Genomic DNA, 27,007 nt, shown 5'->3' on the forward strand with positions numbered 1-27,007 from the left:
TCGTAGGTTCAGGGATCATCACCTCTCCTGTTGTTGCTCTCTTTGCCCGCTTTGGGCATGACTGGATACATGTTGCTATAAGATGGTCCCCCAATGCTTCCTGTCCCATGGCCATTCTCCCCCCTGCTGTGTGTGTGGCACCCCGCCTCCCATCATTGGTTTCTGTATGGATTGCAACGAGTGCAATGGGTGCAGCCTACACAAGATCAGAACCGCAGACTCATGCAACAGCAAAGATATATATATATATATATATATATATATATATATATATATATATGTGTGTGTGTGTGTGTGTGTGTGTGTGTGTGTGTGTGTGTGTGTGTGTGTGTAGGTCTTTGGTTATTCGGGTTTTCTCCCGCGTAAAATTGGAAGTGTCTTGGTGACGTTTCGACGAAGTCCCATTCGTCATCTTCAGGCTGGTATTTTCAGCTTCATGCTTCGAGGAGCAAGCATGAAGCAGCTTTGTGCTCCTCGAAGCACGAAGCTGAAAACACCAGCCTGAAGATGACGAATGGGACTTCGTCGAAATGTCACCAAGACACTTCCAATTTTACGCGGGAGAAAACCCGAATAACCAAAGACCTACATACAAACACCTGCGAAAACCTGTATATATATATACACACACACATACATACATACATACATACATACATACATACATACATACATGTCATAAAATAAATCAATCACGACCACCAGGAAAAATCCAAACTGGAAAAATTTAATAAATACCGATGCTTTCGTCGGAAACTTCCGACATCATCAGGGTTAAAAGCTAGTCAACGGGAACAACTTATATAGAATTAACCAGCATTTGCATCCGGCTCCTGGACCTCGTCATTGGTCCCAGCTGATTGGGCTGTATTCTGGACGTATCCTTGCCATCAGTATCCAACCCTTTCCTGTTCCTCTTTCCTATACATATGATACCATTCACCCCCTCATCACCAATTCTTGGGCTGAGCTGGATCCTCCCCCCTCTTTTTCGGGTGATCACTGTCTCCGTGCTCCCCTCACCCTCTTTCACATTGTTCTCCTCACTAGGGGTTCTCAAGTGCAGCTTACTCATTCCTCCCTTTCTCCTACTATGGGAGGAATGATTTTTTTGTTTTTTTATAAAAATCATTATAGCTCTCAGCCAGATATGTTTAAATTACATTGGGGAAAGTTTCATCTTTTGTAGCTCTCAAAAGGGTGTGGAAATTTTCCCAAGGCATATGTAAGATAAAAACTTTAGGAGTCACAGTTTGTTTTAATTGAATCATAAATTACAACACAGCCCTTTAATTCTTTTTTAATCACTTGTCTTAAATCCATCTGAAACTGTACCTTTTTGAAAAAGTAATAATATCCTCAACTTGTTTCATTCTCTTAAAATTTGTACTAAGCTATTTGTAAGTTTCTTAACATTTTGTGGTTCCTTTTTAACAGCTTTTTTTAAAGTTAATAACAGTCTGATGTTTTTCACACAGTTCCCTCCTATTGAATATTCTGTCACTCACATATATTTATTAAGGCTGTTTATTCATCCTCCAAAATATAGCAGTTGTTTCTCTTTGAGGCCTTATTTCTTGTTTGCATCCAAACACAGGACAAATATGTCCTGTCAATCTAGTTTTTGTACCATGTCCCCATGATGTTGATTTCATCTCATCTTCCATCTACAGCTGAGGCAGCCTTAAATTGTCTTTAACTCTTCTAGTGTTAAAGGCATGTTTTCTCCTGAAGCCTACCACGACTGGAAATTTCAAAGCATGATGTGCTACCCATGCTTTTGGCAGTGCAATTCCAGATGATCAAACTTCTGCAGGTAAATAGGGAACACGGTGTAACTCTCTCTCCAGTTAGTCTACACAGATTGATAGAGCAGTTTTGACAGATAGTTAAACTCTGTCATGAGAAAGGGACTTAATCACTTCTCTTTGGAAAAAAGTAAGGAAGACACCTTGACAAAAATGTGCAGGGACTGCTAAACAGGCAATAGGCATTTTAGTCTTCCTAAGGATTATTATTTCACCTTCAACCATGAAAACTAGGTTTCAGCTACAATCTAGGAAGACAGAGGAAAAATGGTAAGCAGAGAAAGACTAAAATATAAGTCATTTCTTTCCCGGCATCCTTTGCTGAGATTGTGTTATTGCACAAAACCATGGTTTTGAACATGTATTGTAGAGCCACTGGGCTAGGGTGGAGGTTTTGCCCTGTGTTTCAAAACCAGCCTGAGAGGATGAGGCAGATGTTTCCACATATACCAGCCATCCTCACTTCAGTGCTCCATAATGCTTGAAAAGGAAAAGAGAGTGAGGAATTAAGAGGTGGAAAACAAACTGTGGAGAGCATCAGAAAGCATGAGCAAAGAAAGAAAGATCATACTCTTGGAAATCAAATGGCTTTTTAACCATATACCTGTGCTTGTCTCCACTTTCCCATCCTTCATATTAGGCCAAGGTCTAATTCCCCACCAAACGTCTGTGTTGTGGACACACAATATGGGAACATGTGAACATTACTATTCTACATACAATCTAGTTTATGTTGGTAAATAAGCAGCAGCAGGACAAAAGGAAATGCACACAACTCTGACAGACTGCTTTTGATTATCATCATAGAAAGATAATCCTCCATTCCTGCTAGCTTTCAAGCACATCAGAAGTACAAATGTAATTCCACCCACATGTCTACTTTTGTTTTGGAGAGGCAGAGTTTGTCTTAATACACCTTACCAGTCACTTACCATACTGAGATGTGTGCTTGAATTCTCCCTTAAACACCAGCATTCTCACCTGATTTCCCCTTAATGATGTTTCCAGTTTCGGATCCACTTTTGCATCTATTCCTATCTTTTTTCTGCAGTTTATATGCTGTTCCAGAGCTTGCCATATTGTCTCTGTCATCCAGACTGGCTTTCCTGTGGACAATGAAAAGGAGAGTACCCTGTACAGCATGCATGGTTAAGGAAGCAGAATCAGTGGGACAGTCTGCGTAATCTGGCTGCTAAGCAAGGCTGGACTGCAGCATTTATCAGGATCTGAGAGTTGATGGCACTAGACTATCTCCAAGCATGCTAGGAGATATCTGAGATGCACTAAGTTACCGTAAACCCATACGTGGTTTGGGGCAAGTGCTAAAGACTTGGAAGACTTGTGCACTTCACCTTCCCTAGTTATAGAATCACAGTACAGTTGGCAACTGCCATCTGCTATGAATGTATGTCTGCTGTGATGGCTGATTTTATATTTAGGCTTTTCAAGAAATAACATCCAGAAAAGCTATTCTTTAGCAGTCCTAGGTGAGATTTATTCATGAATTAAATCAGAACTACTTGTCAAACATGCAATCCATCATACATCATAGGAAAAGCAAAAACAAAACCCCCCCAAACCTCCCCCCCCCAAATCCCAGGAGGCCATTGATAATAAGATGAGGGAATATAACCTGTAGCACCTAAATGGATCACTACCTGGGTATAGTATATTTGTATGAACCCCAGTTAGGGTCTTCATTCCTGAGATATTTTTCAGGGTCAGGCTACTTAGACCATGTGGTTCCTGAAAGCGGTAGGGCATCTTTCACCAAACAGGAGAAAGAACGCAAGTAGAAACGTGGTCTGCACCTATTAATTCTCCCACATGGGAAGCATGAGTGCTTTCCCTTGAATTACCATGGGAAAACATTTTGGTACCTTGAAGCTTGCAGCACGGTGATCCCACAACCTTTCAGAATGGTTTGGATGGGTGGCCTTGGATGCATGGCATTCCCCACGGGTGTTGGGAAAATAGACAGATGTCATATGTCTATATTTGCACCATACAGTCAATGGAAGCAGGATGTTAACAGGAAGAATTCCCATTTAATGTGCTTCAATGTATGATAGATTACATTGGATGATTCTCTGACTACAGTGAAATCCACCATGATGTATTTATATATTAGAATACTAGTCTCTGCATTGCAATGGATTTGATCAATTTGTATTCTGACACCCAATCTTCCTATGTTAGTATGTGTGTGTACATGTACACATATCATTTCACCTGTTATCTTTGGAGACAATGTACACTCTCTTCAGAGATGGCTAATATATATTTTGCACAGCTCACTTCCAGAGAAGGAGTCTGTAACTGTGTCTTCAGTGCAGGAATGTGGCAGAGATTGCTTTTAATTACCTAAACCCCAAAAGTGCTGTGTCAGTGGAAGATTGTCAAAGGCTGAGAAGGCCATTGTGTAATAGTTTGGGTGTTGTGCACCTACTCACCAGTTCTGGCTGGTGGTTTTGCTCGATCATCTGATCCTTCAGGTGAGGATGAAGGGAGCATCCTTGCTCACTTGGCACTAAATGGATTCAGATTAGTGGTCCATGAGGCATTATACCTTAGCATAATAATATACCTGCTGTGACAGAATACTCTACACAGGAGGTGGCCAGAAAGATGGACATTTGTCATTTAGGGCAGTGAACATGCCTATGCAAAGCATTCCCATGCTTCAGGGCACTGTGTGCTAAAATACTAATAACTAGAGGAAATGCTAGCATGTTGCAAAAGAAGAAAAAGTTTGCTGTGTCTGCAGCTGCATTATGATAGTGTGGTTCCTGCCTTTGCCCATAGCAAAAACCTGGCCAGGCCTAGTGTTAAGTCCTTTGAACAATGACGAATGATGAAGACTCATCTTGCACTGAACAGCTCTTTATTTCGTTTTCAGCCAAAACACCAACAACGAGCAAAGGCACGCAGGCCTCTTTTTATATGACCAGATCCCCGGACATAATGTCAACAATCAGAGCGCTTTTGAGCCTTGCGCATGCGTGCAAAACTGGCGCCACTCAGTCTGGTCTTGGGCAGCTTCTGGAATGCCCGGGACCATTGCAACGTTCCGAGCCTGCTTGTGCAGGCTCAGGACACAACACCCCTCCCCCCTAGATTGAAACAATCCTGACACCCTCAACATCCTTCCTTGGGAAGAGTGTTATACATTCTAACAATCAAATGCCCGGAAAATGGAATACCTGAGGTTGCCTTCAAACAAAACCACCTCCACATTGTTTTGGTGAATGTATGTACCCGAATCATAAAATAAAACAAAATAACATTTTTAGTCAGTGACCTTAGGAGTATTACCCTTTGGACTGGAAAGCAACTTCACAAAATCTTTAAGATATTTGGGTGGGCACTTGGCCTATTGCGACCTCCTCGGACCGGGAGAGTTTGCCTGGCCCCCCTGCTCACCCATCAGGCTAGGTGGGCCAAGACGTTGCTGCCCAAATTCCCCAGGTGACCCTGGTGCTGTTTCCTGGCCTACTTGCTCGCCTACCAGGCTCGGAAGGCCAGGACTTTGCTGCCCCAAATACCTGGTTGACCTGCCCATCTACTGGCTGGCTGGACCCTCTAAGCCCAAGCCAGCATCCCTTGGAGGGGTGGTATTCCCCAGTTCCACAAAGGACCTTTCTTGGGAGCATTGTCCCTCGAACCCAAGGCCAGCAGATGGAGAGTCTGGGGTAGCTGCATTGCTCCAGTACCCTGTGGACCCCAAGGCCATGCCTGAAGTGCCAGAGTCAGGAGTTGCCTCTCTGTTTACCCCCTTTCCAGAGGACTTCCTTCTGGGAGCAATTGCAGAATTAGGCCAGTTCCCTTGCTGTGTTTCCAGTTCTCTTGTAGGTTGTGAGTTGTGTGGACACCCCTGGTCAATCTCCCTGTCTGAAGTGTTACTAATTATGGGTGAATAATGTGGATACCCCCGGTGTGACTCCCTGTCTGGAGTAAGTGTGGATGTGTGGGATGACCCCCTTCCCAATGAATTCCTGTTCCGCGTACTTGTGGAACCTTGTGATTGGACACCCATGGCCTCATCAGCTGTTAGGGAAGGCCGGAGATACTGATCCACAGAATGCACATTATAATCCTCCTCCTCCCCAGAGCAGAGCTAGGAGCAGAAGGGTGAGAGTCCAGCCTCCAACGCAGCTGGTCTATGTGCCACCAAAGAACGCAGCTGTCTTCCAAGGCCACTTCATAGGACAATGGTCCAGAGACCTTGCAGACCACAGCCGATACCCAGAGATGACCAGGCCCATAGTTTCGAGTCCAGACCGGATCACCCACTTGAAGTCTCCTCGGTGCCCGCGGTTGTGACACCTGTGACGCCACCTGGTCAGGGTGCAGCCTGTCCAGCTTAGTGATGAGCTGGCGACCCCAGCGGAGTTCAGCAGGGCTCTTCCCTGTGGAAGTGCAAGGTGTGGTGCGATGTGTAAGAAGAAAGTCTGCTAACCTGTGATGCCAGTTACCGCAAGTCAGTTTCTTGAGGGCATCCTTAGTGGTGCGCACCATACACTCTGCCATTCCGTTGGAGGATGGGTGGAAGGGAGCCGAAGTTGCATGGCAGATCAGGTTGGCCTGAAGAAAAGCCTGGAACTCAGAAGAGGTAAATTGAGGACCATTATCTGAAACCAGAACATCTGGAAGGCCATGAGCTGCAAAAATTCTCCTCAACACCTGGATAGTCTTGGCAGTAGTAGTGGAGGACACAGGAACAACCTCTAGCCATTTGGAATGGCTATCTGTCAGACCCAGCATGGATCGTACCGGCGAATTAAGTCCTCCTGCTGACGGCCCATGGAACCTCCAGGCATCCCGAACGATCCATTGTACTTCCAGGCGTTCCTGCGTGCGCGAGATCGATGGAGCCGTTACTAGGGTGTTGCCGGCGCTTCCCTAGTGACGTGCAAACCACGTGACTAACCAAATGCCGAAGAGGACAGGGCATAGATTGAAACTAAACCAGACAGAAACGCCGAAATAGAACGCTGGGTCTGACACATTGTAGCTGTTAGGTGGATGGGGGGGGAAGGAGATGTACTTACAGCACTAATCTATTGATTAGCGATACTCTACAGAACCAAAAGCTGACACAAGGGGGACTGGGGTGTGGTGTGGGTGGAGTAATTGGGATAATTAGGGGGGTGTGGTGACGGTATATATTCGGGACACTGGGCAAGGAATTTCTTCAGAGCTGACTTTGTTTTCAACATAGAGCAATAAATTCATGTTGATTACTGCACCGTTCCTGATTGATTTATAGTCGAGGCAGGACGCTCTTACAATTAAGTCAGCTCTCACAACCTGCATACACATCTCGCGGCTATCTGGTACTGTGACACTATGGCTGAAGGGACACAGGGAGAAGACCCAGTTGTTGACGAGGGGCCTGCGGAGGCCGACGAGCAGATGGAGAGTCCGAATGCCGAGGCCGGGGGGGAGGAGCAACCGGTAGTGAGGCAAAAGGAGAGAGGACGTATCCCCGCGGGTGCTGCACCAGGAATCAGGCAGCGCAGATTGGCGGCCGCAGACGATGAATGGTGGTTCGGCTCAACCGCAGGCCTCCCGGAGGATGGTAAGGGACGGCGATTGGCACCAAGTTTCACGGGCTGGAGGGAGCGCCGGATGACTGGAGATGAAGGAGAGGATTGGAGCTGTTCCACGGCCCCAGGACAATATACGTTAGATGTTCTTAGGGAACAATTCGGGGAACGTATATATCCCAATACCATCCGCAGCCCCATTAAGGACAGCCCAACTTATATGTCCCATTTCCAAATGTCAAGCCCGGAGTTTAAATTGCAGCCTGACAGTCGCTTCACCCCACGGGACCCAGTAGCAAGGCAAACCGGGGCAGAGCGCCCACGGTATGGACTGAGTACACGGGGAGTGCGGGAGCACCCGGAGGGTCCTGAGAGAGATGTGGAGGGACCCCTGGGAGTAGGGCCCCGTCCTGTGGCACGTCCAGAGGCGGTCCCGTATGGTGGACAGGGGCCAGCCCCATGGCCTCAGAATATGGTTTGGAATCCTCCTCCAATTGCGCTCACATTTGACGGAGATCCGGATCGCCTAGCGGTATTTCTCAGCCACGTACTTAACCATCTAGACCGTTATACAACCCTGTACTCATCCAATTGGGCGAGGGTGGTGGCGGTCACGGCTAGTTTGCAAGGGGAGGCTGCCGCTTGGGCTGCAGATCTCTATAGTGACCAGGCTAGAGAGTTAGCCGACGTAGGCCTTTTCCTCGATGCACTGAAAACGAGGTTTGAGGACCCAACACGCCTACAACGGGCGGAGGCCCAGTTAGTGAATTTGCGGCAAAGGGGCAGGCCAGTGCAGGAATACATTCGTGAGTTTCAAAAGGTGGCAGGGAAACTTAGATCGTGGCCAGACAGCTTGTTAATTCACCACTTCCGCAACGGTCTGGATACCAACATACGTCAGGCATGTATAATCAGGGGAGTGGTAGGACGCCTGGCTGATTGGTTTCGGGCAGCAGTAGAGTTGGACATTGGGTTGAGGGATCGTCCCGGAGGACGGGAGGATAGACCCCGTAGGAATCAGGATCAACCTGTAGGTGGTCCCACGCAAACCATGCAGGGTACGGTACGTCCAAAACCCATTTTCAAATGCTTCCGCTGCAACCGACCAGGCCATAGGGCCGCGGAATGTGGAATCCCCGAGCCAATAGGTACACCAACGGCGATCGGCAAACCAGGCGCTACGCCAAAGAGAACAGTGGAGAAGTCAAGGGTCGCTTACCAACTGGGTCAGACTTCCATCCAACAACCCCTCGATGATGCGTCCCCTGGATTACAGGAACATGAGGAGGAAGGACCGGTGGAGGACCCAATGGTGAGTGAACCCATCGTACCATTCACCATTCCGATCACGTTGACAAGCCCGGTTACTGGTGAGTCGAAACCCCTTCAGGCATTACTAGATACAGGATGTACTAGGTGCCTAATCAGTAAGGGGGTGGTGCAACAGATGCAGCTCAGGGTGGCTCGACTAAAGTCTCCAATTCGATTTGAGCAGGTGGACGGTTCTTTGTTAGGAGGGGCTCCGACCACCTTGGTGACAGAGCCTGTCAGAATGGATATAGGGGGACATTGGGAAACTATAAGATTTATAGTCGTTCAAACTATGTCCGAGTCAGTTATTCTTGGATTGGCGTGGATGGACAAATGGACACCAACTATCTGGTGGGCGGATGGCTCTCGACATCTAAGGATTGGGGTGGGGCCCCACCCACGGGCCATGAAAGACCCAGATAGGAATGGGAAGTTGAACACCTCAAAACCAGTGCAGGAGAGGGGTGAGGTCAACTATCCGCAGGTGTATAACGACCTTGCGGCGGTATTCAGCGAGCAGGAGTGTGACAGTCTGCTGCCTCACTGACCGACAGATTGTGCCATCGAACTTGTTCCTGGCGCTAAACTACCCAAGCCCAGGATGTATCCCATGACATTCGCTGAGTTGCAGGAAATGAGGAGGTACATCGATAAAAACTTGGCTAGGAGTTTTATAGAGCCAGCGCGTTCGAAGATAGCAGCCCCTGTCATATTCCAAGGGAAAAAGGACGGAGGGTTACGATTATGTGTAGATTTTCGAGGTCTGAACGCTGTGTGTATAGAACCAGTATACCCCCTACCACTTATGAAAGACCTCCTTACCCATTTAACGGCCGGAAAGATCTTTACAAAACTAGATCTCCGTGAAGCATACTATAGGGTAAGAATCAGGGAAGGGGATGAGTGGAAAACAGCGTTTAACTGTCCACTAGGCAGCTATCAATTCAAGGTGATGCCGTTTGGATTGCAAGGGGCACCAGCCGTATTTATGCAGCTGATCAACGAAGTGTTGCATGACCACCTGTATAGAGGCGTTCTTGTATATCTTGATGACATACTAATATATTCACAGACGTTAGAGGACCATGTGCAATTAGTACGGACGGTATTAAGAAAATTACTGGATGCTAACCTATACTGTAAACTATCAAAATGTGAGTTCCACAAGGATCGCATTGATTATTTAGGGTTTAGGGTTTCAGCAACGGGGATAGAAATGGACCCGAGTAAGGTGCGCAGTGTATTGGAATGGCAGGCCCCAAGAACCCGTCGTCAACTTCAGAGGTTCTTGGGGTTTGCCAATTTCTACCGACAATTCATCCCCTCATTCGCTGACGTGGCCCTACCATTAACTCAATTATTACGCACCAAAAATGCCACCGCAAAACCCCGACCGAAACAATCTTTAGATTGGACTGTGGACTGTCAACATGCCTTTGAATCTCTAAAAAGGCTATTTGCGAAAGAGCCGGTGTTAATACATCCTGACCCGGGTAAGCCGTTCGTAGTACAGACAGACGCCAGCGATGTGGCCGTCGGAGCACTCCTGATGCAACGTAATGTACAAGGTAAACTACAACCGTGCGCATATACCTCCAAAAAGTTTACCGACACAGAACGACGGTGGGCGGTGTGGGAAAAGGAGGCATTTGCGGTGAAATGGGCACTGTCCACCTGGCGCCATTTGTTGGAGGGTGCACAGTTCCCCTTCGAGGTATGGACGGACCACCAGAACTTAGCGGTCCTCCAAACTCCACGGAAATTAGCGCGAAAACACGTTCGATGGGCGCAGTATTTCCAACGTTTTAAGTTCCACCTGAAGGTCGTACCGGGAGGGAAGAACTTCTTAGCAGATGCACTTTCCCGACTACCACAGTACGACAGTAAAAGGGAACAGGTGGTTCAGGCTATCCTACCTTCGGACAATATAAGTTCCCCACAGATGGATGAGTGTGCAAAATTAGTAACATTTGAGGAGGAATTAAAATCCGTGTTGTTGACTGATCCGTGGATACTGGCAAATCCAGGACTGTTGACCCATCGTAATGGATTGGCTTGGTATGGGAATAAGTTGTATGTTCCCCAAGACTTGAGGAATCGGGTATACCACCAATGCCACGACTCTAAAGTGGCGGGCCATTTTGGCTTCGTGAAAACGCTACATTTGGCGAGGCGCCAGTTCTGGTGGCCGAGCTTGAGGAAGGACATTGAACGGTATGTCAAGGAATGTCATGTTTGTGCACAGGCGAAAGTAGTACCAAAAAGACCGATGGGATTGTTACAAACAGTATCTGACCCAATTCGACCCTGGCAGGATATTGGGATGGACTTCATCGTTGATTTACCAAATATCAGGGGCTATACGGTCATATGGACGGTTGTGGATCTATTCTCAAAGCAGGCACACTTTATTCCCTGCAAGGGCCTGCCGTCCGCTAAAAAGTTAGCCAAATTGTTTGTGCAACACATTTACCGGCTACACGGAGCGCCCCGTCGAATTATTTCAGATCGAGGTGTTCAATTCACGGCCCAATTCTGGCGTCGATTCCTCGCAAGTATTGGAACCACCCAAGGACTAAGCTCCGCATACCATCCTTGTACCAACGGGGCGGCGGAACGAGCCAACGCAGCGATTGCGCGCTATCTACGTTCCTATGTATCCTACCAGCAGTCGGATTGGATAGATTTTGTGCCATTTGCAGAATTAGCGTATAATAATGCAGTACACAAAAGCACAGGGTTGTCCCCATTCCAAGTAATTTATGGGTATGATCCAATTCCATTGCCCGGGGGCGAGTCGCAGGAACCACTGGAACATCAAACTGGGGACTGGTTATCCCGTGCAAGTCACGTATGGAGTAAAGTAAAGGAGGCACTGCAACAAGCGGAACAGACAGCAAAAGAGCAGGGTAATAAAGGGCGTAGACTGCCATTCCAATTACGGGTGGGAGACCAAGTATACTTATCCACCAAGTACATTAAGTTACAGGTGCCATGCAAGAAGCTAGCGCCAAAATACATTGGACCCTTCCGAATAGTACGTATCCTCAACCCTGTTACGGTACAACTGCAATTGCCGGAGATGCTTGGTAAGATACACCCGGTCTTCCACGTGAGTCTATTGAAGCCTGTGAAAGGGGAACCCCATAAGGACCCACTGGGACCCATCCCCCCGGGGCGATATGAAATCCAAGGCATAATAGACTCACGGTTGCGAGGGGATAACCTATACTATCTAGTGTTATGGAAGGGATACCCTTTATCTGATGCTTCCTGGGTACGAAGGGAAGATGTCTGGGCCCCTAGCCTGATACGCCAATATCACAAGACATGGCCACACAGACCAAAGAAAAGGGAGGAAAGATAACATTACCGAAATGGGCTAGAGGATATGAATGATTTATGTGTTTTATTTCAGGGGGCCTTGTGGTGAGGGGAAGCAGAATGTCAGACCCAGCATGGATCGTACCGGCGAATTAAGTCCTCCTGCTGACGGCCCATGGAACCTCCAGGCATCCCGAACGATCCATTGTACTTCCAGGCGTTCCTGCGTGCGCGAGATCGATGGAGCCGTTACTAGGGTGTTGCCGGCGCTTCCCCAGTGACGTGCAAACCACGTGACTAACCAAATGCCGAAGAGGACAGGGCATAGATTGAAACTAAACCAGACAGAAACGCCGAAATAGAACGCTGGGTCTGACACATTGTAGCTGTTAGGTGGATGGGGGGGGAAGGAGATGTACTTACAGCACTAATCTATTGATTAGCGATACTCTACAGAACCAAAAGCTGACACAAGGGGGAATGGGGTGTGGTGTGGGTGGAGTAATTGGGATAATTAGGGGGGTGTGGTGACGGTATATATTCGGGACACTGGGCAAGGAATTTCTTCAGAGCTGACTTTGTTTTCAACATAGAGCAATAAATTCATGTTGATTACTGCACCGTTCCTGATTGATTTATAGTCGAGGCAGGACGCTCTTACACTATCAACAACAACCAGGAAGAATTGCCCCTGAAAGGGCCCAGCGTAATCTATATGTACCCTAGACCATGGGGTTTGAGTTTCCTCCCACCTATGAACTGGGGCCTGAGGCATTTCAGGCCGGCACTGTTGGCACACTTGGCACTTGTGCACCTGGGCCTTGATGGCTTTATCTAGGCCAGGCTACCACAGATGGCTGCGCGCAAGCACTTTCATCCTGACTATACTACGATGTCCCTCATGTAGAGAGATTAAGATTTTAGACCTCAATGAGGCTGGGATTACTACCCTGCTACCCCATAACAAGCATCCCTTGAACGTGGACAACTCATACTTCTTGTGCCAGAAGCTTTGAAACTCTGCATCAGGGCACTTGTCAGGCTATCCTAATAATACCCACGTTAGCACGTGTGTAAGCATGTGGCAGTTTCAGCAGCCACATCCCTAGCATTGAGGGGAGACTCAGACAAGTCTTGAATGGACAGAATATTAATGGCTGGAGCAGGATCAGGCTCCCATTTGTTCAATGGCAATCTGCTCAGGCCATCAGCACGAACCATTTCTTTTCCAGTTTTGTGAACCCTTGTACAATCATATGCTGACAGGAAAATGGACCATCTCAGCACACGAGGAGAAAGGATATGTAGGGTCTGAGTGGTAGTGGTAAACAACCCCAGCAGAGGCTTATGGTCAGTGTAGACTGTGAAATGACAGCCATATAAGAAATCATGAAACTTCTTAATGCCTGCCACTATAGCCAATGCTTTTCTGTCAATTTGAGCATAATTATGCTCTGCAGAAGACAGAGTCCTAGAGTAATAAGCCACAGGAAACTGAGTACCGTCATCCGTCAGATGACTAAGTACAGCTCCAAACCCATAGGGAGATGCATCGCAGGCAATGCAAACAGGTAGTTGCTCATTGAAGTGAGCTAACACTGCATTAGAAGTGAGCAAGGCTTTGACCTCATTGAAACTTTTTTTCGTGGACTTTGGTCCACTGCCAACAGGCTTGTTTGTCTAAGAGTCTGTGTAAGGGCTCTGCTACTGCAACTTTATGTGGGAGAAATGCATGGTAAAAGTTTAATAGCCCCTAGAAGGCTTGCAGCTCACCCTTAGACTTAGGGCTTGGGGCCTGCTGGATAGCTTGCAACTTAGATTCAGCAGGGTGAATGCCTTGAGCATCTATCCTGAATCCTAAGAAGTCTGTAGAATTGACTCCTATCTTACACTTGTCCTTCTTTAACTTAAGGCCTAAAATGAAGCAAGACAGCCCTTAATCTCTCTGCCAAATTTTGAGATGACTGACCAGTAATGAGAACATCAAAATATGGGCAGACTCCAGGAATACCCTGAAGTGTGCTCTCCATGACACTTTGGAATATGCCAGGGGCTACATTCATCCCAAATGGCAATTTCTTTACTCTGAAAGCTCCTCTATGAGTTACAATAGTTTGAGCCTCAGCAGCTGCCTCATCAACAGGCAACTGTTGATAGGCCTGTGCCAGGTCAAGCTTCGCAAAAATGCGCCCCCCCTCTTGAGGGAAGCCAGGATGTGGCTTACTACAGGTACTGGATAAGGGTGCTGCTGCAGCGCCTTGTTCAGTGTGCACTTGTAGTCTGCATATATACGTATGTCCCCATTAGCCTTTAGAGGCTTCACTATGGGGGTTTCCCGTGGACTAGAATCTACAGGTTCTAAGATGCCCTGCTGGAGCAATTTGTCCAGCTCAGTATCAATCTTGCCTTTGAGAGCAAAAGGTACCCTCCTAGGCTTAACCCTGATGGGCGTTATGGTTGGGTCTAACCGTAGTGAAACTGGAGGCCCCTTATAGGATCCAAGCTCAGAACTAAACACATCTGCAAATTCCTTGCAGACTTCTGCCAAGCTCCACGTTTGCAAATTGTGCAGCCCAGTAACCTGGATTCCCAGAGCCTTGAACCAATCGAGTCCAATAAGACTCATGCGTTCACCCCCAACAACCAACACGTCTAAGGGACCTTCAAAATCCTTGTGCTGCACCTTAAGGGTGGCCTCCCCCTTAACACACACCTTGGAATTTTGAAAATCTGTGAGTATTATATTGAATGGCCTAAGATTGGCTCGAAGGCCACTGCTGTTGCAAATCTTTCTAAATGTATTGAGGGAAATAATGGAAAGAGTGGACCCAGTGTCCAACTCCATGGATAAAGGAACCCCTTGCAACCTTACTTTAAGGGAAGTTTCTTTTTTAGGGGTTTATGTGTGCCTGTCCTGAAAATACTCCTGCGCGATACGCAGAAACTCACCCTATTTTGGCTGGGGACCCTGGTACCTTTCAGATGCAATTTTTCACAATATTGTACCTTCTGGTGACCCAAACAGATGGATGCTATGTGGTCTTGCTTGCCGCACGCTCTGCAAATGGCGGAACGGAACCTGCAGTCAGCTCGCTTGTGGCGTCCTCCACACCTGAAGCATTGAAGGGCTGCTGGGGCCTTGTCTGTACGTTCCTTCTGCCTTCTTCCAGCTGCCTGGTAGAGCCTATCCACCTCTTCTTCAGGATCTGCTTCCGAATCATCTTGCACGTCCTCTTGGTGGATGGTGGCTGTCTCTGGAGGGCTCCTGGTGGGCCGCAGATTCTTTACCGCCCTGCCTGCTGCTTCCTCTGCTGTAACCTCTCTCAGAGCATCTTGGAAAGAGACATCTTCTTTTGCAAAAATCTTCTGCTGTAAGTCTCTGTTCCTTAAACTGCATACAAATTGATTGCACAGCCTTTCTTCCAAATCTTTAAACTCACACGGTCTGGCTGCTCGCCTCAAGGCCGCAATAAAATCCTTAGCAGATTTACCTGCCCTCTGGTCCCTTTGTTCACACGTGTGCCTCCAAGCAATGACGGACAACTTGGGCTGGAAGTGTTCCTTCATTAGTTTCTTTAAGTCAGTATATGTTACTGACTCCAGAGGTGCAAATTCTCTGCAATTTCAAAGGCTTCCTGTCCACAGACACACAACAGGGTTGCAGCCTTCAAGCCATCTTCTCTAATCTGGTTTACCCTGAAGTAATTCTCCACCCTCGCAATGTAGGATTTCCATCTGTCCGGGTGTGAGACATCAAATTCGGATAAACGGCCGATCTTCGCCATCCTGTAGTTGCACTTCACCACTCGCTTCTCTTAGGTAGGGGTCTTTCAGCTGAGCTCACCCTCCAGCGACGCTATACCGGGAGGCTGGGACGCTGATTTTAACGCCGTCTTCCCTTCTTCAGGACTTCTTTGGGTAAGTCTTTAAAGCTTCTTCCTGTTCAGCTTGTAAAGAATCCCACCTTCGTTGCCAGTGTTAAGTCCTTCGAACAATGATGAATGATGAAGACACATCTTGCACTGAACAGCTCTTTATTTCGTTTTCAGCCAAAACACCAACAACGAGCAAAGGCACGCAGGCCTCTTTTTATATGACCAGATCCCCGGACACAATGGCAACAATCAGAGCGCTTTCGCACCTTGTGCATGTGCGCAAAGCTGGCGCCACTCAGTCTGGTCCCGGGCAGCTTCTGGAAGGGCAGCAGACTCAGGACACAACACCTAGATGTGCAGATTCCTGTCTGACCTTTGAGTTGGGAACTGCATGAACTCACAACAGCAACAATCCTAGTTCTATGTAAACTGGTGTCTCGAACACCTACTTTCCCAATGGACCATGTAAGAGAGGCCAGGAATGAATTGTAATCTGCCATTAGGCTATCACATCTGCATAGTAGCAGTGCACTTGTGTATTTGTTTTTATGAGGGTGTAATGAGCAACCTGAAATGGTATCAAACTCTAGTAGCCTTCTACAGCCAAAAAGACTAGATTTCTAAACTCATTTGTCAGATTTACTTACTGATTTATTTACTTCTGGAATATATATAGCCACTTATCTTAATATGTAATAATCTAGGTAGTTCACAAAGGAAAAAAGTTATCTTAGAAAATAGGCCTGGTGCTTTTAGTCCCCATTTATCAGTCAACACATTATGACAGAGCTTTTTTGATTATTTTTTTCACTGCCTGTTGATGCAGAGGAAATGTTGTCCCCTGCTTATCAGATCTGAAAGAAACCACTGTTCTTATTCCCATTATAGTCAGGATACTGGTGGTGGAAACTTTGGGGTTATTTCCCCAAAACTGTGTCCACATCTGCAGGTAGATCAAGTATAAGACTGACTGTACCATGTGCTGAATAACTGTTCTCAACTGGCTGAGTGGCTCAGCTGTCTAAGATGCAATCCTGCTCATGTGATTCACTAACTTCCATATTGCACATCCTACCACTATCACTGCTCTCTGTCCCGTAGACACTGCATGATTTGCATTGTCCACCTCTAGGCCTTATTGAATATATTGATAGCCAGAAAAATATATAATATTCATACCTACATATTGAGGATGCAGTTGCTAGCCAAAAACCACAGTAGAAAAAAATTAAAATTAATTAAATTAAATTAAATTTTTGCAACTGGGCAAACTTATTTATGTCATCAGCATAACTCTACTACTCCTCCAAAGAACTCTGACTACTGTAGTCATAGTACTGTACTGTATTTACTAATCGAATAGTATTCAAGCTTGGGAGACAGTCCAAAAGATATCTTGTTTTTTTTCCAGAAGAATGGTCCATGCACTAGAAGATTTCATGATAAATTTTCCCATAGGCAATCTGATGTAGGTTGCCTTTTCAATTGACATTTTACCACATTGGGGAAAGCCAGATTTTACTTTAAAATTTCAAAGTCATCAGCATTAGTTTTCCTTCAGGGCCCCTTGCTTCTGTTTTGCAACCATTAGGCCAGCCATTATGTCTCAGCTAAGCTTACTTGATTGGGTTATTGTGAGGATAAGAGGAGGAAGAGGAAAAAAATAAAGACTATTATTTAGTTGGAGAAAAGGCAGAATATAGATAGAACGATATAAATGAATATAGTGCATTAACTAGGGTCTGGAAATCTGGAAAGGAAGATTTTTCTTTATAATATCCTGCTGTCTGGGACCAGCTATGTAGTAGAAAAGTTCATAGCTACAGGGAAGTGGATATTCCTAAAAGGGTATGACAGGATGTTGTTTATGGTTCTGATATTAAATTCCTGGATTCATTCCATACCACACATATCATACGTCGTACCTCATTACTTTGCATACTTCTTGTTCATACTGTATATCTATGTGGGAGAGTCACCAGATAAGCCCTACTAATAAATAGGGTACACATATCAGAAATAGTAAGAAGAAATGTTACTATTTATGAAATTTCCACTAGCATTCCCGAACACTAACTGTGGACTCATATAAGGGAAAGGCATTCCTGACTAGTTCTGTTGTAGAAATCAGAGACTTGAGCCAGTTCTTTGGGGAAGGGAAGGTTTATTGTTCAGGTTCAGAGAGCTAAACAAAGCAAAGGGTCTGAATCCCAAAAGGAGTTCCATAAGATATATTTATACCCTATAATACGTATATATTTCCTGACCACATAGTATTCCTTACATGGTTATATTCTATACATCCTTATGTCAACATATGGAAGAATACCAGACACTTATGACAGAACACGTGCATTAGCACAAACAGGATATGGTCCATACAGAGCATAGCTAAATTGGCCAGCAGCTGCAGGACAGGAAATCTTCTGAAAACACAGCAATTTTAGAGCAACAGTATTTTTCCATTTTAGTTCAATTTAATATCTCATGAAAGGTTGATTCTTCACTTATGAGAGCAAGATATGATCCTGCTTTTCCAATGTTATCAAAACAGAAAAGAAGAAAGCCAGTGTTTACATGACAGGAGAGCTTCCAATTATGCAAATGGAAGTCAGTGCTTTATTTGAGCTAGTATGACTTGTAGACAATCTTGAGTTTCCCAAGGGAAAGGCTCTTTCTATATAAACTGAGTGAAGATACGCGGTTAATTTTCCTAGGATCTGGGATGCTCTGCTCTCCTCCACCATTTTACTGTGTCCTGTCCACACCTAATGGTGTGATGGAGAAGAAAAACAAGGTAGCTTGGTTTTCCTTGTACCCACAGAGTTCCCCGTTACTTTTATCTTCACCCCTCACCTTGGGATGTGTCCTCTCCTGCAAACGTGACCCAACCAGGAGCCTCCACTTTCATTAATATCATTCTCAGGATGACTAAAGTGATTGAGATCTCCCATCACATTTAGCCCTATCCCATAACCATATAAAATGCAAATATACATGCTTCAAAGAAAGAAAAGAAGTAATAGAAAACTACATTGAATGGATGCAAAGCACCCTGTTGTTAAAAGATCAGCCAGAAAATTAAAATACACAATATACTGGTTGGTGTTATATTGTCCTCCGTAAAAAGAAATGGGTGAAAGACGTCACTTTTTAGATTTGTTATTATTTACTTTTTACTTAAAATATTGATAGTACTTTTTAAAATCAGAGAGTTGTTTCCAACACCATCCATGGAGAGATGTCAAAATCTGCATGGTGGCAGGCATAACGTCAAGATATATGGACAGACGTAGACTGCAACACTATGTCTGCCATCTTACAGATTCTTATCCCAGCACACCCTTGTGAATATCCATAGACCTTTCCCTACTCACTATTTCCTTTTATGCAGTGCACACAAGAGGAGAAAGTTTATTTATTCAGTTTTGAAATATATAAAAAAATCTCATGTCCTAAAAAAGCAAATATAGGTGGAGAGCTAATGGGCAGGAGTATTTTTATAACCTCTTATTAGACTGTAATTAAACTGTAAACTTTCTTTTTTTTAAAAAAGTATTTTATTGGTTTTCTATCATTACAATTTATTTGTGCTTAACAAACAACATGTTGTCTGGGTTGATTTTTGCCTAATCATAAAGATTAAGTTCTTACTCTTTATCCCGCTTTTCCAACCATTGATAAAATAAGTTCCATGTTTGAAAGTATACCGTTATCTTCTTTTCCTTCGATTCTCAATGTGAGTCTGTCCATTTCTGCACAGACCAATATTTTCTTAATTATCGTTTCCTCTGATGGTGTTGTCTCATTTTTCCAGTGCTGCGCAAATACAATCCTCACTGCAGTTAATATATGTAATGTTAAATATACATTTTGTTTATCAAACTTTTCTGGCATTGTCCCTAGTAAAAAAAAGTTCAGGTTTAAAATCTACATGTTTTCCTGCATTTTTTCTAACCACGTATGTATTTTAGTCCAATTTTTTTTTGGCTTTTACACATGTCCACCACAAGTGATAATATGTACCAGGATTTTGATTACATTTCCAACATTTATTTTAAACATTTTTGCTAATCTAACAGGTGGAAAATGCCATGAATAAAACATTTTACATAGGTTTTCTTTATATGAAGTAGTCATTGTGAGTTTGTAATTTCTTTCCCACAAATTTTGCTATTTCTCTAATACCAAAAGAAGATTCAGATTTGACATAGATAAAAAATTATAAACCAATATCATTATTAAATGTGGATTATAAATTTTTTGCCTCAATAATAGCAGAGAGATTGAAAAGATTTTTGACTGAATTTATCCATCCAGACCAAAATGGATTTTTACCAAAAAAAACAAAAACAAAAAAACAAAAAAAAAACCAATTTGAGGATTATTTTAGATACACTGGAATAATATAAAATGCATCCAGGAAAACAAATGGCTTTAATTTTTCCAGATGCTAAAAAGCTTTTGATAATGTAAACTGGCAATTTATGATACAACAATTAAACTGTATGGACTTTGGAGAAAAGTTCATAAATACTATTAAGACAATATATGATAAACAAACAGCAAAAGTAATTGTTAATGGAGACTATAGGGAGAACTTTAATATAAAAAAGGCACAAGACAAGGATGCCCACTACAGTGGTGGGATTCAAATATGTGAACAACCTGTTCTGTGTGTGGATGCTGCTTCCAGAAGTCCATTCTGGGCCTGGGCAACAAAAAATTAGCTATCAGTTCTACCTAAATAGTGCGAACCGGCTGAATCCCATCACTGTCCCACTATCCCCACTGCTATTCATACTAATGTTGGAAGTTCTCAGTAGAAATATTAGATAAGATCCGGAAATTAAAGGAATGGAGATAAAAGATGAAAGTTACAAATTACAAGCATTTGCAGATGACTTGATATTTATTCTAGAAGAGCCATTGGATACAACATCCAAATAACTGAAAAAGATAGAAGAATTTGAAGAAATAATAGGACTGAAAATAAACAGAAAAAAACCAAAGTTATAGTTAAAAACTTGATAGATAAGCAAAAAACACAATTGTCAGAAAAAATAGACTTACAAATAGTTAAGAAAGTGAAATATCTAGGAAAATACCTAACAGCAAGATGTGCAATAATAAAAGAATATAATTATATACAATTATTAAATCAAATAAAAACTGACTTGGAAAAATGGAAAAATCTACAATTATCAGTGCTAGGAAGAATAGCGACTCTGAAAATGAATATTCTACAAAAACTTCTTTTTTTATTTCAAACAATACCTGTAAAAATAGAATTTTTTTTGATGATTTGAATAGATCCATCTTGAAATTTATTTGGCAGGGAAAGAAAGCCAGAATTAAATTGAAAATGCTACAAGAAATTAAATAAAATGGAGGATTTGGACTACCAGATTGGGCCTTATACTACCAAGCATGTGCTCTAACATGGCTAAAAGAATGGATAACTCTCAGAAATAAAAGGTTGTTATATTTAGAAGGACATGACTTACAACTTTGGTGGCAAGCATTTTTATGATATTAAAAGAATAAAATTCATAGATATTTCCAAAATCACTACATAAGAAATGCATTATTATCTGTACGGGAAAAGATAAAACCTAAAATTTACATGAAAATCCCAGTATGGGATTCGCACATCCAAATTTAGTTAAATTTGAAAAAAAAATAACATATAAGGATATTCTGAGTACAGATAGGAAATTAAAATCTAAACAAGAGTTAGAAGACCAGGGCATTGACTTATCATGGTGGCCCTGTTTGCAAATACAATCAAGGTACGACAAAGATGTTACAGCATATGGCTTTTTATAAAGATCAGACAGTTTGATCAGGTGTTGTTGACTTCTGATGAAAAAATGATTAAAAAATTGTATAATTTCTATTGAATTTAAAAATGGAAGATGAACAAGTAAAAGAAGCAATGATTATATGGACAAAAAACTTTGGGCATAACATAGAAATGTAGACTTTCAAACTTTTTTCATCAAAGATGAGTCTTTGGGACACTGAGTTGTAATTTTTAATTTCTTTCTTTCAAGCACGAGATTGGAATTTATATCCTGTATCCTATAGAAAAACTACCTGGGAATCTTATTTAAATAGGATAAAATTGGCTCAGATCTATTAGGTAGAAAGAGTTGGGGTGGAACTTATGTCTGGCGGTCTGAACAAAATTTATTGTATGTGTGCAACACATATATAGCTAATCACACACCAGGAATCATTTTCCTGTTTGCTATCTTTAAGAATCATTCACAGATGTTAGTTGATTATAGAGAAAAATAATGTGGTTCAGTCCTTCAGTATATAATTAATAAGTTTCACTTTGATTTGCTTTTGTTGCATACTGCATACTGCATACCATATGCAGTGGGAATCTGTGTTCTTTACCATGTACTTCATATACACAGTGTAAATATTTATAACAATTAGTTATTTATTTTTATGAGACTGAGCGTATTGCAAAATGATGAGAAACCACTGAGAACCAACTCCTGTCTCCCAAAAAGGATAAAAATTATTTTAGTTAGATTACAGACTATTCCATAAGTTATTCTATCTAACTTATTTTAGTTAGATATAATTAGACCTTTTATCTAACTAAAAAGGTATATTGTAACAAATGGGGCATTGTCTTACCTGAACGCCTTTTCTTAGAATGATGATGTAGAATTCACCGGTGGGTAATCTCAGCCTTCCTGCTCAGCTGAGACTAAGTCAGAAATCTGCCACGCCTCCTTCTGGGTGGACCTTGCCCAGTTTTTGACTTAGTCTTAGCTCAGCAGGACACAAAATCTGTGGATTCTACATCATCATGCTGAGAAAAGGCGTTCAGGTAAGACAACGCCCCTTCTCCAGCATGATGACTGTAGAATCCACTGGTGGGACATACCAAAGCCGCTCATGTCCCTACGGGGGGTAACTAGTCTGGACTTGTGTCCCACCAGAAGGAACTACTTGCTGCAACACCCTCCGGCCAAATGAAGCATCCGCAGAGGCAAATTTATCTAGCTTGTAATGCCTGATGAATGAAGAAGGAGAGGACCAAGTTGCCGCCCTGCAGATTTCTTCGATGGATGCCTGGGTAGACCAGGCCGCTTCGTGGCCGCACTGCGAGTGGAGTTGTCAGTAACTCATTTGGGGACCGGTAGGGACTGAGAGAGGTAGGCATGGGCAATGCATGCCCTAATCCATCTTCCAATGGTCGAAGAGAAAACCTTTTGACCCATGGAAGAGGGTTGCAAAGAGACAAACAAGGCCTCTGACTTTCAAAACGCAGAGGTTCGTTTTATATAGTAATGCAGAGTCCTGTGCACGTCTAACATATGCCACTGTCTCTCCAGCCTGTGCGCTGAGTTGGGGCAAAAGTTCAGGAGTACTATTTCCTGGTTCCTATGGAACCAGGTGTTGACCTTCGGAATGAAGGCCGGGTCCAACCGAAGGACCACTCTCTCCTCATAGAAGGTACATAGGTCACTCCTGACCAAAAGGGCAGCCAGTTCCGAAATACGTCTGGCTGACGTGATTGCGATCAGAAATGCCACCTTTAGAGAAAGGAGTCTCAATGAAGAAGACCTGATGGGCTCGAACGGAGACGAAATCAATGCTCGTAGTACCCGTGGCAGGTCCCAAGAGGGATAGAGGTGAACCGCCGGTGGCCTGGCATTGGTCACCCCCCTGAGAAAGGCACTTACTGCTGGGTTTTGTGTCAATGGGGTCAGGCTGTCACAAGAGAGCACTGTGGATAGAGCCGCTACCTGTCTCTGAATGGTGTTTGATGCTAGTCCCTTGTCTATACCCTCTAAGAGGTAGTCTAGGATATTGGGAATGGTTACAGACAGAGGTTGAAGTTGGTGCTTAGTGCACCACAGGCAGAAGTTCCTCCACGTGGCATCATATATCCTATTGGTCGAGCGGTGCCTGGAGGCTTGGATCATCGAGATCTCCCTGGACTAATAGGATTGTCTAGCTAAATTTCTCCACTCAGGTGCCAGGCGGCCAATTGGAGCCACTGGGGATCCGGGTGTTGAAGGGCCCCCTGGCTGAGGGAGATGCGGTCTGGAGGTATCCTCCATGGCGGAGAGATCAATAGTTCCACCAGGTCGGCAAACCACGCCCGTTGCGGCCAGTGCGGAGCAACCAAGATGACCTCCGCTTGTTCCTGGAGCAGCTTGCGGATGGTTGCTGGTATTAACAGGAGTGGGGGAAATGCGTATAGCAACCCCCTGGGCCACTCACTGCGGAGGGCGTCCCTTCCCTCCGCCAGTGGGGATGGGTACCTGGTAAAGTATCTCGGCAGGTGTGAGTTGTTCGGAGATGCAAAGAGGTCTAACTGTGGCTGGCCGAATCTGCTCGTTATCTCCCTGAACAAAAGTGGGTCCAGTCTCCACTCTGAGTGGTCCACTGTGGCCCTGCTCAGGGAGTCCGCCTGATGGTTTGCCTCCCCTGATATATGCTCTGCCTTGATGGATCTTAGGTTGGTCCTGCCCAAGAGCCCAGACTGTGGGCTTCGAGCATCAGGGACTTGGATTGGGTCCCTCCCTGCCTGTTGATGTATGCCTTTGCTGCCACATTGTCTGTCAGTATTAAAATATGTTTGTCTACCACTAAGGTGGAAAAGTGTTGGAGTGCTAGGTGGATGGCCCTTAGTTCTAGCCAGTTTATATTGTGGCTCAGGTCCGAACGGGACCATTGCCCCTGGGCTAGATGTGTCTGGAGATGAGCGTCCCAGCCGAAGAGGCTGGCGTCCATGGTCAGGATGAACCTGGCAGGCTCTTTGAATAGAGTCCCCTTTACCATTGCTGAGGAAGTCCACCACAGAAGGGAAGACATAGTTTGATGTGGGACCCTCACTTTCCTGGTGGAAGCGCTCATATTCCACTTCTGGAAAGGGAGGAGAAACCATTGTAGGCTTCTGGAGTGTAGTCTGGCCCATGGGGCGATCCCCATGCAGGAGACCATCTTCCCCAGTAGTTATGACATAGGACCAGAGGGACTACCCTCTCTCTCCAAATGGGGTGGACAAGGGTTCGGATGCTGTTCCGGCGTTCCTGGGAGAGGAAGACCTGGCATAGGTTTGAATCTATAATCGCCCCTTGGTGGAGTAGGCGGTTTGAGGGGACTGTGGCTCTTCTGAAAGTTCACGGAAAATCCGTGAGCTTGAAGAATCCTGATGGTGATGTCCAGGTCCGACTGGGCTGATGGGAAGGAGGAAGACTGGATCAGGATATCGTCCAGATAGCATTGTACGCGCACTGGAATCATTCTCAAATGAGTGGCTAAGACCGCTAGGATCTTTGTAAACACCCGTGGGGCCAAGGAAAGGCCAAACAGGAGCGCCCTGTATTGGAAATGCCAGTGCGCGTAACAAAACCGGAGGAATTTTTGGTGTTCGGGAAGGATAGGGACATGCAGATATGCTTCTGTCAGGTTGATGGATGAAAGAAAATCCCCCTTCCTGACGCTGGCCAGGATGGACTTGAGGGTCTGCATCTTGAATCTTTTGTAGATTAAGAAGTGGTTTAGACCCTTCAAGTCCAAGATCGCCCTCCAGCCCCCTGAGGCTTTGGGCACCACGAACAGACTGGAATAGAATCCCTGCCCCTTCTGTTCTGTGGGAACTGGCTCTATGGCCTCTATCTTCAGTAGGTGAGATATGGCTCTGGACGTAAGTCCTGCCTTGGTGGCATTTCTTATGTTGGGACACGCTAGGAAACATTCTGGAGGTATGGACCAGAACTCCAGGGAGAGGCCATGTCATATGGTGTCTATCACCCATGCATCTGTGGTGGTCGTCTCCCAAGTGTTGGTGAATAGGGACAGACGACCCCCTATGGGAGAGGACTCCCTGGCATCACTTGCTCCGTCTGTACGGATGGCCCCCCGAACCCCAAAAGGGCTGTTTGGTGGTGTATTGGGCCCTGGCTCTAGAGTTATGGCAGTCCTGCTGGCGGTCCTGTCTAGGTGGGAAGGACCGAGAGCTCCAGGGCCAATCCCAGGACTGCCCGAGACGAAAGGGCTGCCTCCAATCCCAGAAATAGCTGGAATGAAAGGGATGCCTGCGGACCTCCTGTTGAGGTTTCTTGTCTATCCTCTTAGAGGGATGCGCAAGCACCTTGCATTTGTCTTTTCCCTCTATGAGATACGGTTCAAGGACTGGTCCAAAAAGGTGCATGCTGCTATAAGGGGTGGTAGACAAGCGCCATTTAGATTTAAGGTTGGCTCACCACTGTTTTAGCCAAAGTAGTCTACAGGACAAGACCGTGGCTGCGATAGACCTTGTGGAGTACCTGGCGGAGTGGAGTGATGCGTCCGCTACATACTGCAACACTGTGATCATTTTCCCCAGTATTTGGTGTGGTCCCACCTGATCAGGAGGAATGAGTTCCTGGAGCTCGCGCAACCACATGGTGGATGACCTAGTGAAAAATGACGCTGATGTAGCCGTCTTGATTGCCCACACTGATGCTTGGTGAGCCCTGTGGAGGGAAAATTCAAATTTCTTTTCCTCCGCCTTCAAGGCCTCTGCCAGGTCTCCTGGAATGGTGGAGGTAGAAAACAAGGAAGTTAGGGCAGTATCTACAAGTGGTACTTCCAGGAGAGAAGGATGAAGAAACATTGAAAAGTTTCTTTTCAGTCACACTGGGAGATGGAAGACTGCCCAGTGCCGACCACTGCTCCTCCACCGTGGTACGGAAGAAGGACGGGCATGGGATTTGCTTTTCCTCAACCACCGGCTCAGAGAAAAGAGGGTTGGAGTTCTGGGTGGTGTTGGTCGGTGTCTTAGTGTCCTGTTCAGGAGTAAGATTGGCCGTGGTACAAGCCTTGAGAAGCAGTGATCTAAATAGGGAAGGGTCAAAGAGACCCGATGTCGGGGATGTATCCGGCATGGCTTCCTCATCTTCTGACATGGGTAAGTACGAGGTCTCAAAGATCTCGGATCCCTCCTCTCCTAACTGGGAGGATGCATCTGAGATGTCCGAGCCAGGTAACTGGGTAGGATCTGTTTGAGGTATGGGTGGTGGGGGGAGGGGGCATCTATAAAGGTTGTTGACCCATTGAGGTCATGAATTGTGTAAAGGCCTAGAATTGTTCCAGTTGCGCCCCTCAGGCCAACTGTTCC

At 45.0% G+C, this 27,007-nt stretch overlaps 1 protein-coding gene and 1 long non-coding RNA gene across 4 annotated transcripts in view; one reads left to right on the top strand and one right to left on the bottom strand.

Annotated features, from left to right (window-relative positions):
• Positions 1 to 712: 712 nt before the first annotated feature.
• Positions 713 to 27,007, bottom strand: part of LOC120306936 — a 60,499-nt gene continuing 34,204 nt past the window's right edge. The window contains exons 6-7 of one of the 2 annotated variants that reach the window (XR_005556425.1): positions 2,790 to 2,914; positions 713 to 1,810 (exon numbers count right to left, since the gene is read on the bottom strand). This is a non-coding gene — a long non-coding RNA (uncharacterized LOC120306936). Of the gene's footprint in view, positions 2,915 to 27,007 lie in introns of both variants that reach the window. The other variant, XR_005556424.1, reaches the window with a different exon arrangement.
• On the top strand, positions 6,975 to 12,624 carry LOC120306935. Of its 2 annotated transcripts, none has more exons than XM_039341008.1 (2): positions 6,975 to 8,727; positions 12,087 to 12,624. In XM_039341008.1, the coding sequence occupies exons 1-2, from the start codon at positions 7,158 to 7,160 to the stop codon at positions 12,146 to 12,148; spliced, it is 1,632 nt and encodes a 543-aa protein (XP_039196942.1). In that variant the 5' UTR covers positions 6,975 to 7,157; the 3' UTR covers positions 12,149 to 12,624. The 2 variants fall into 2 exon arrangements, with proteins under 2 accessions (XP_039196942.1, XP_039196943.1); XM_039341009.1 differs by having other exon boundaries at positions 6,975 to 8,669.

This window comes from Crotalus tigris, unplaced genomic scaffold, assembly GCF_016545835.1.
Source record: "Crotalus tigris isolate CLP2741 ecotype Arizona unplaced genomic scaffold, ASM1654583v1 scf7180000017764.6130737, whole genome shotgun sequence".
In the NCBI taxonomy this organism is placed as follows: domain Eukaryota; kingdom Metazoa; phylum Chordata; class Lepidosauria; order Squamata; family Viperidae; genus Crotalus; species Crotalus tigris.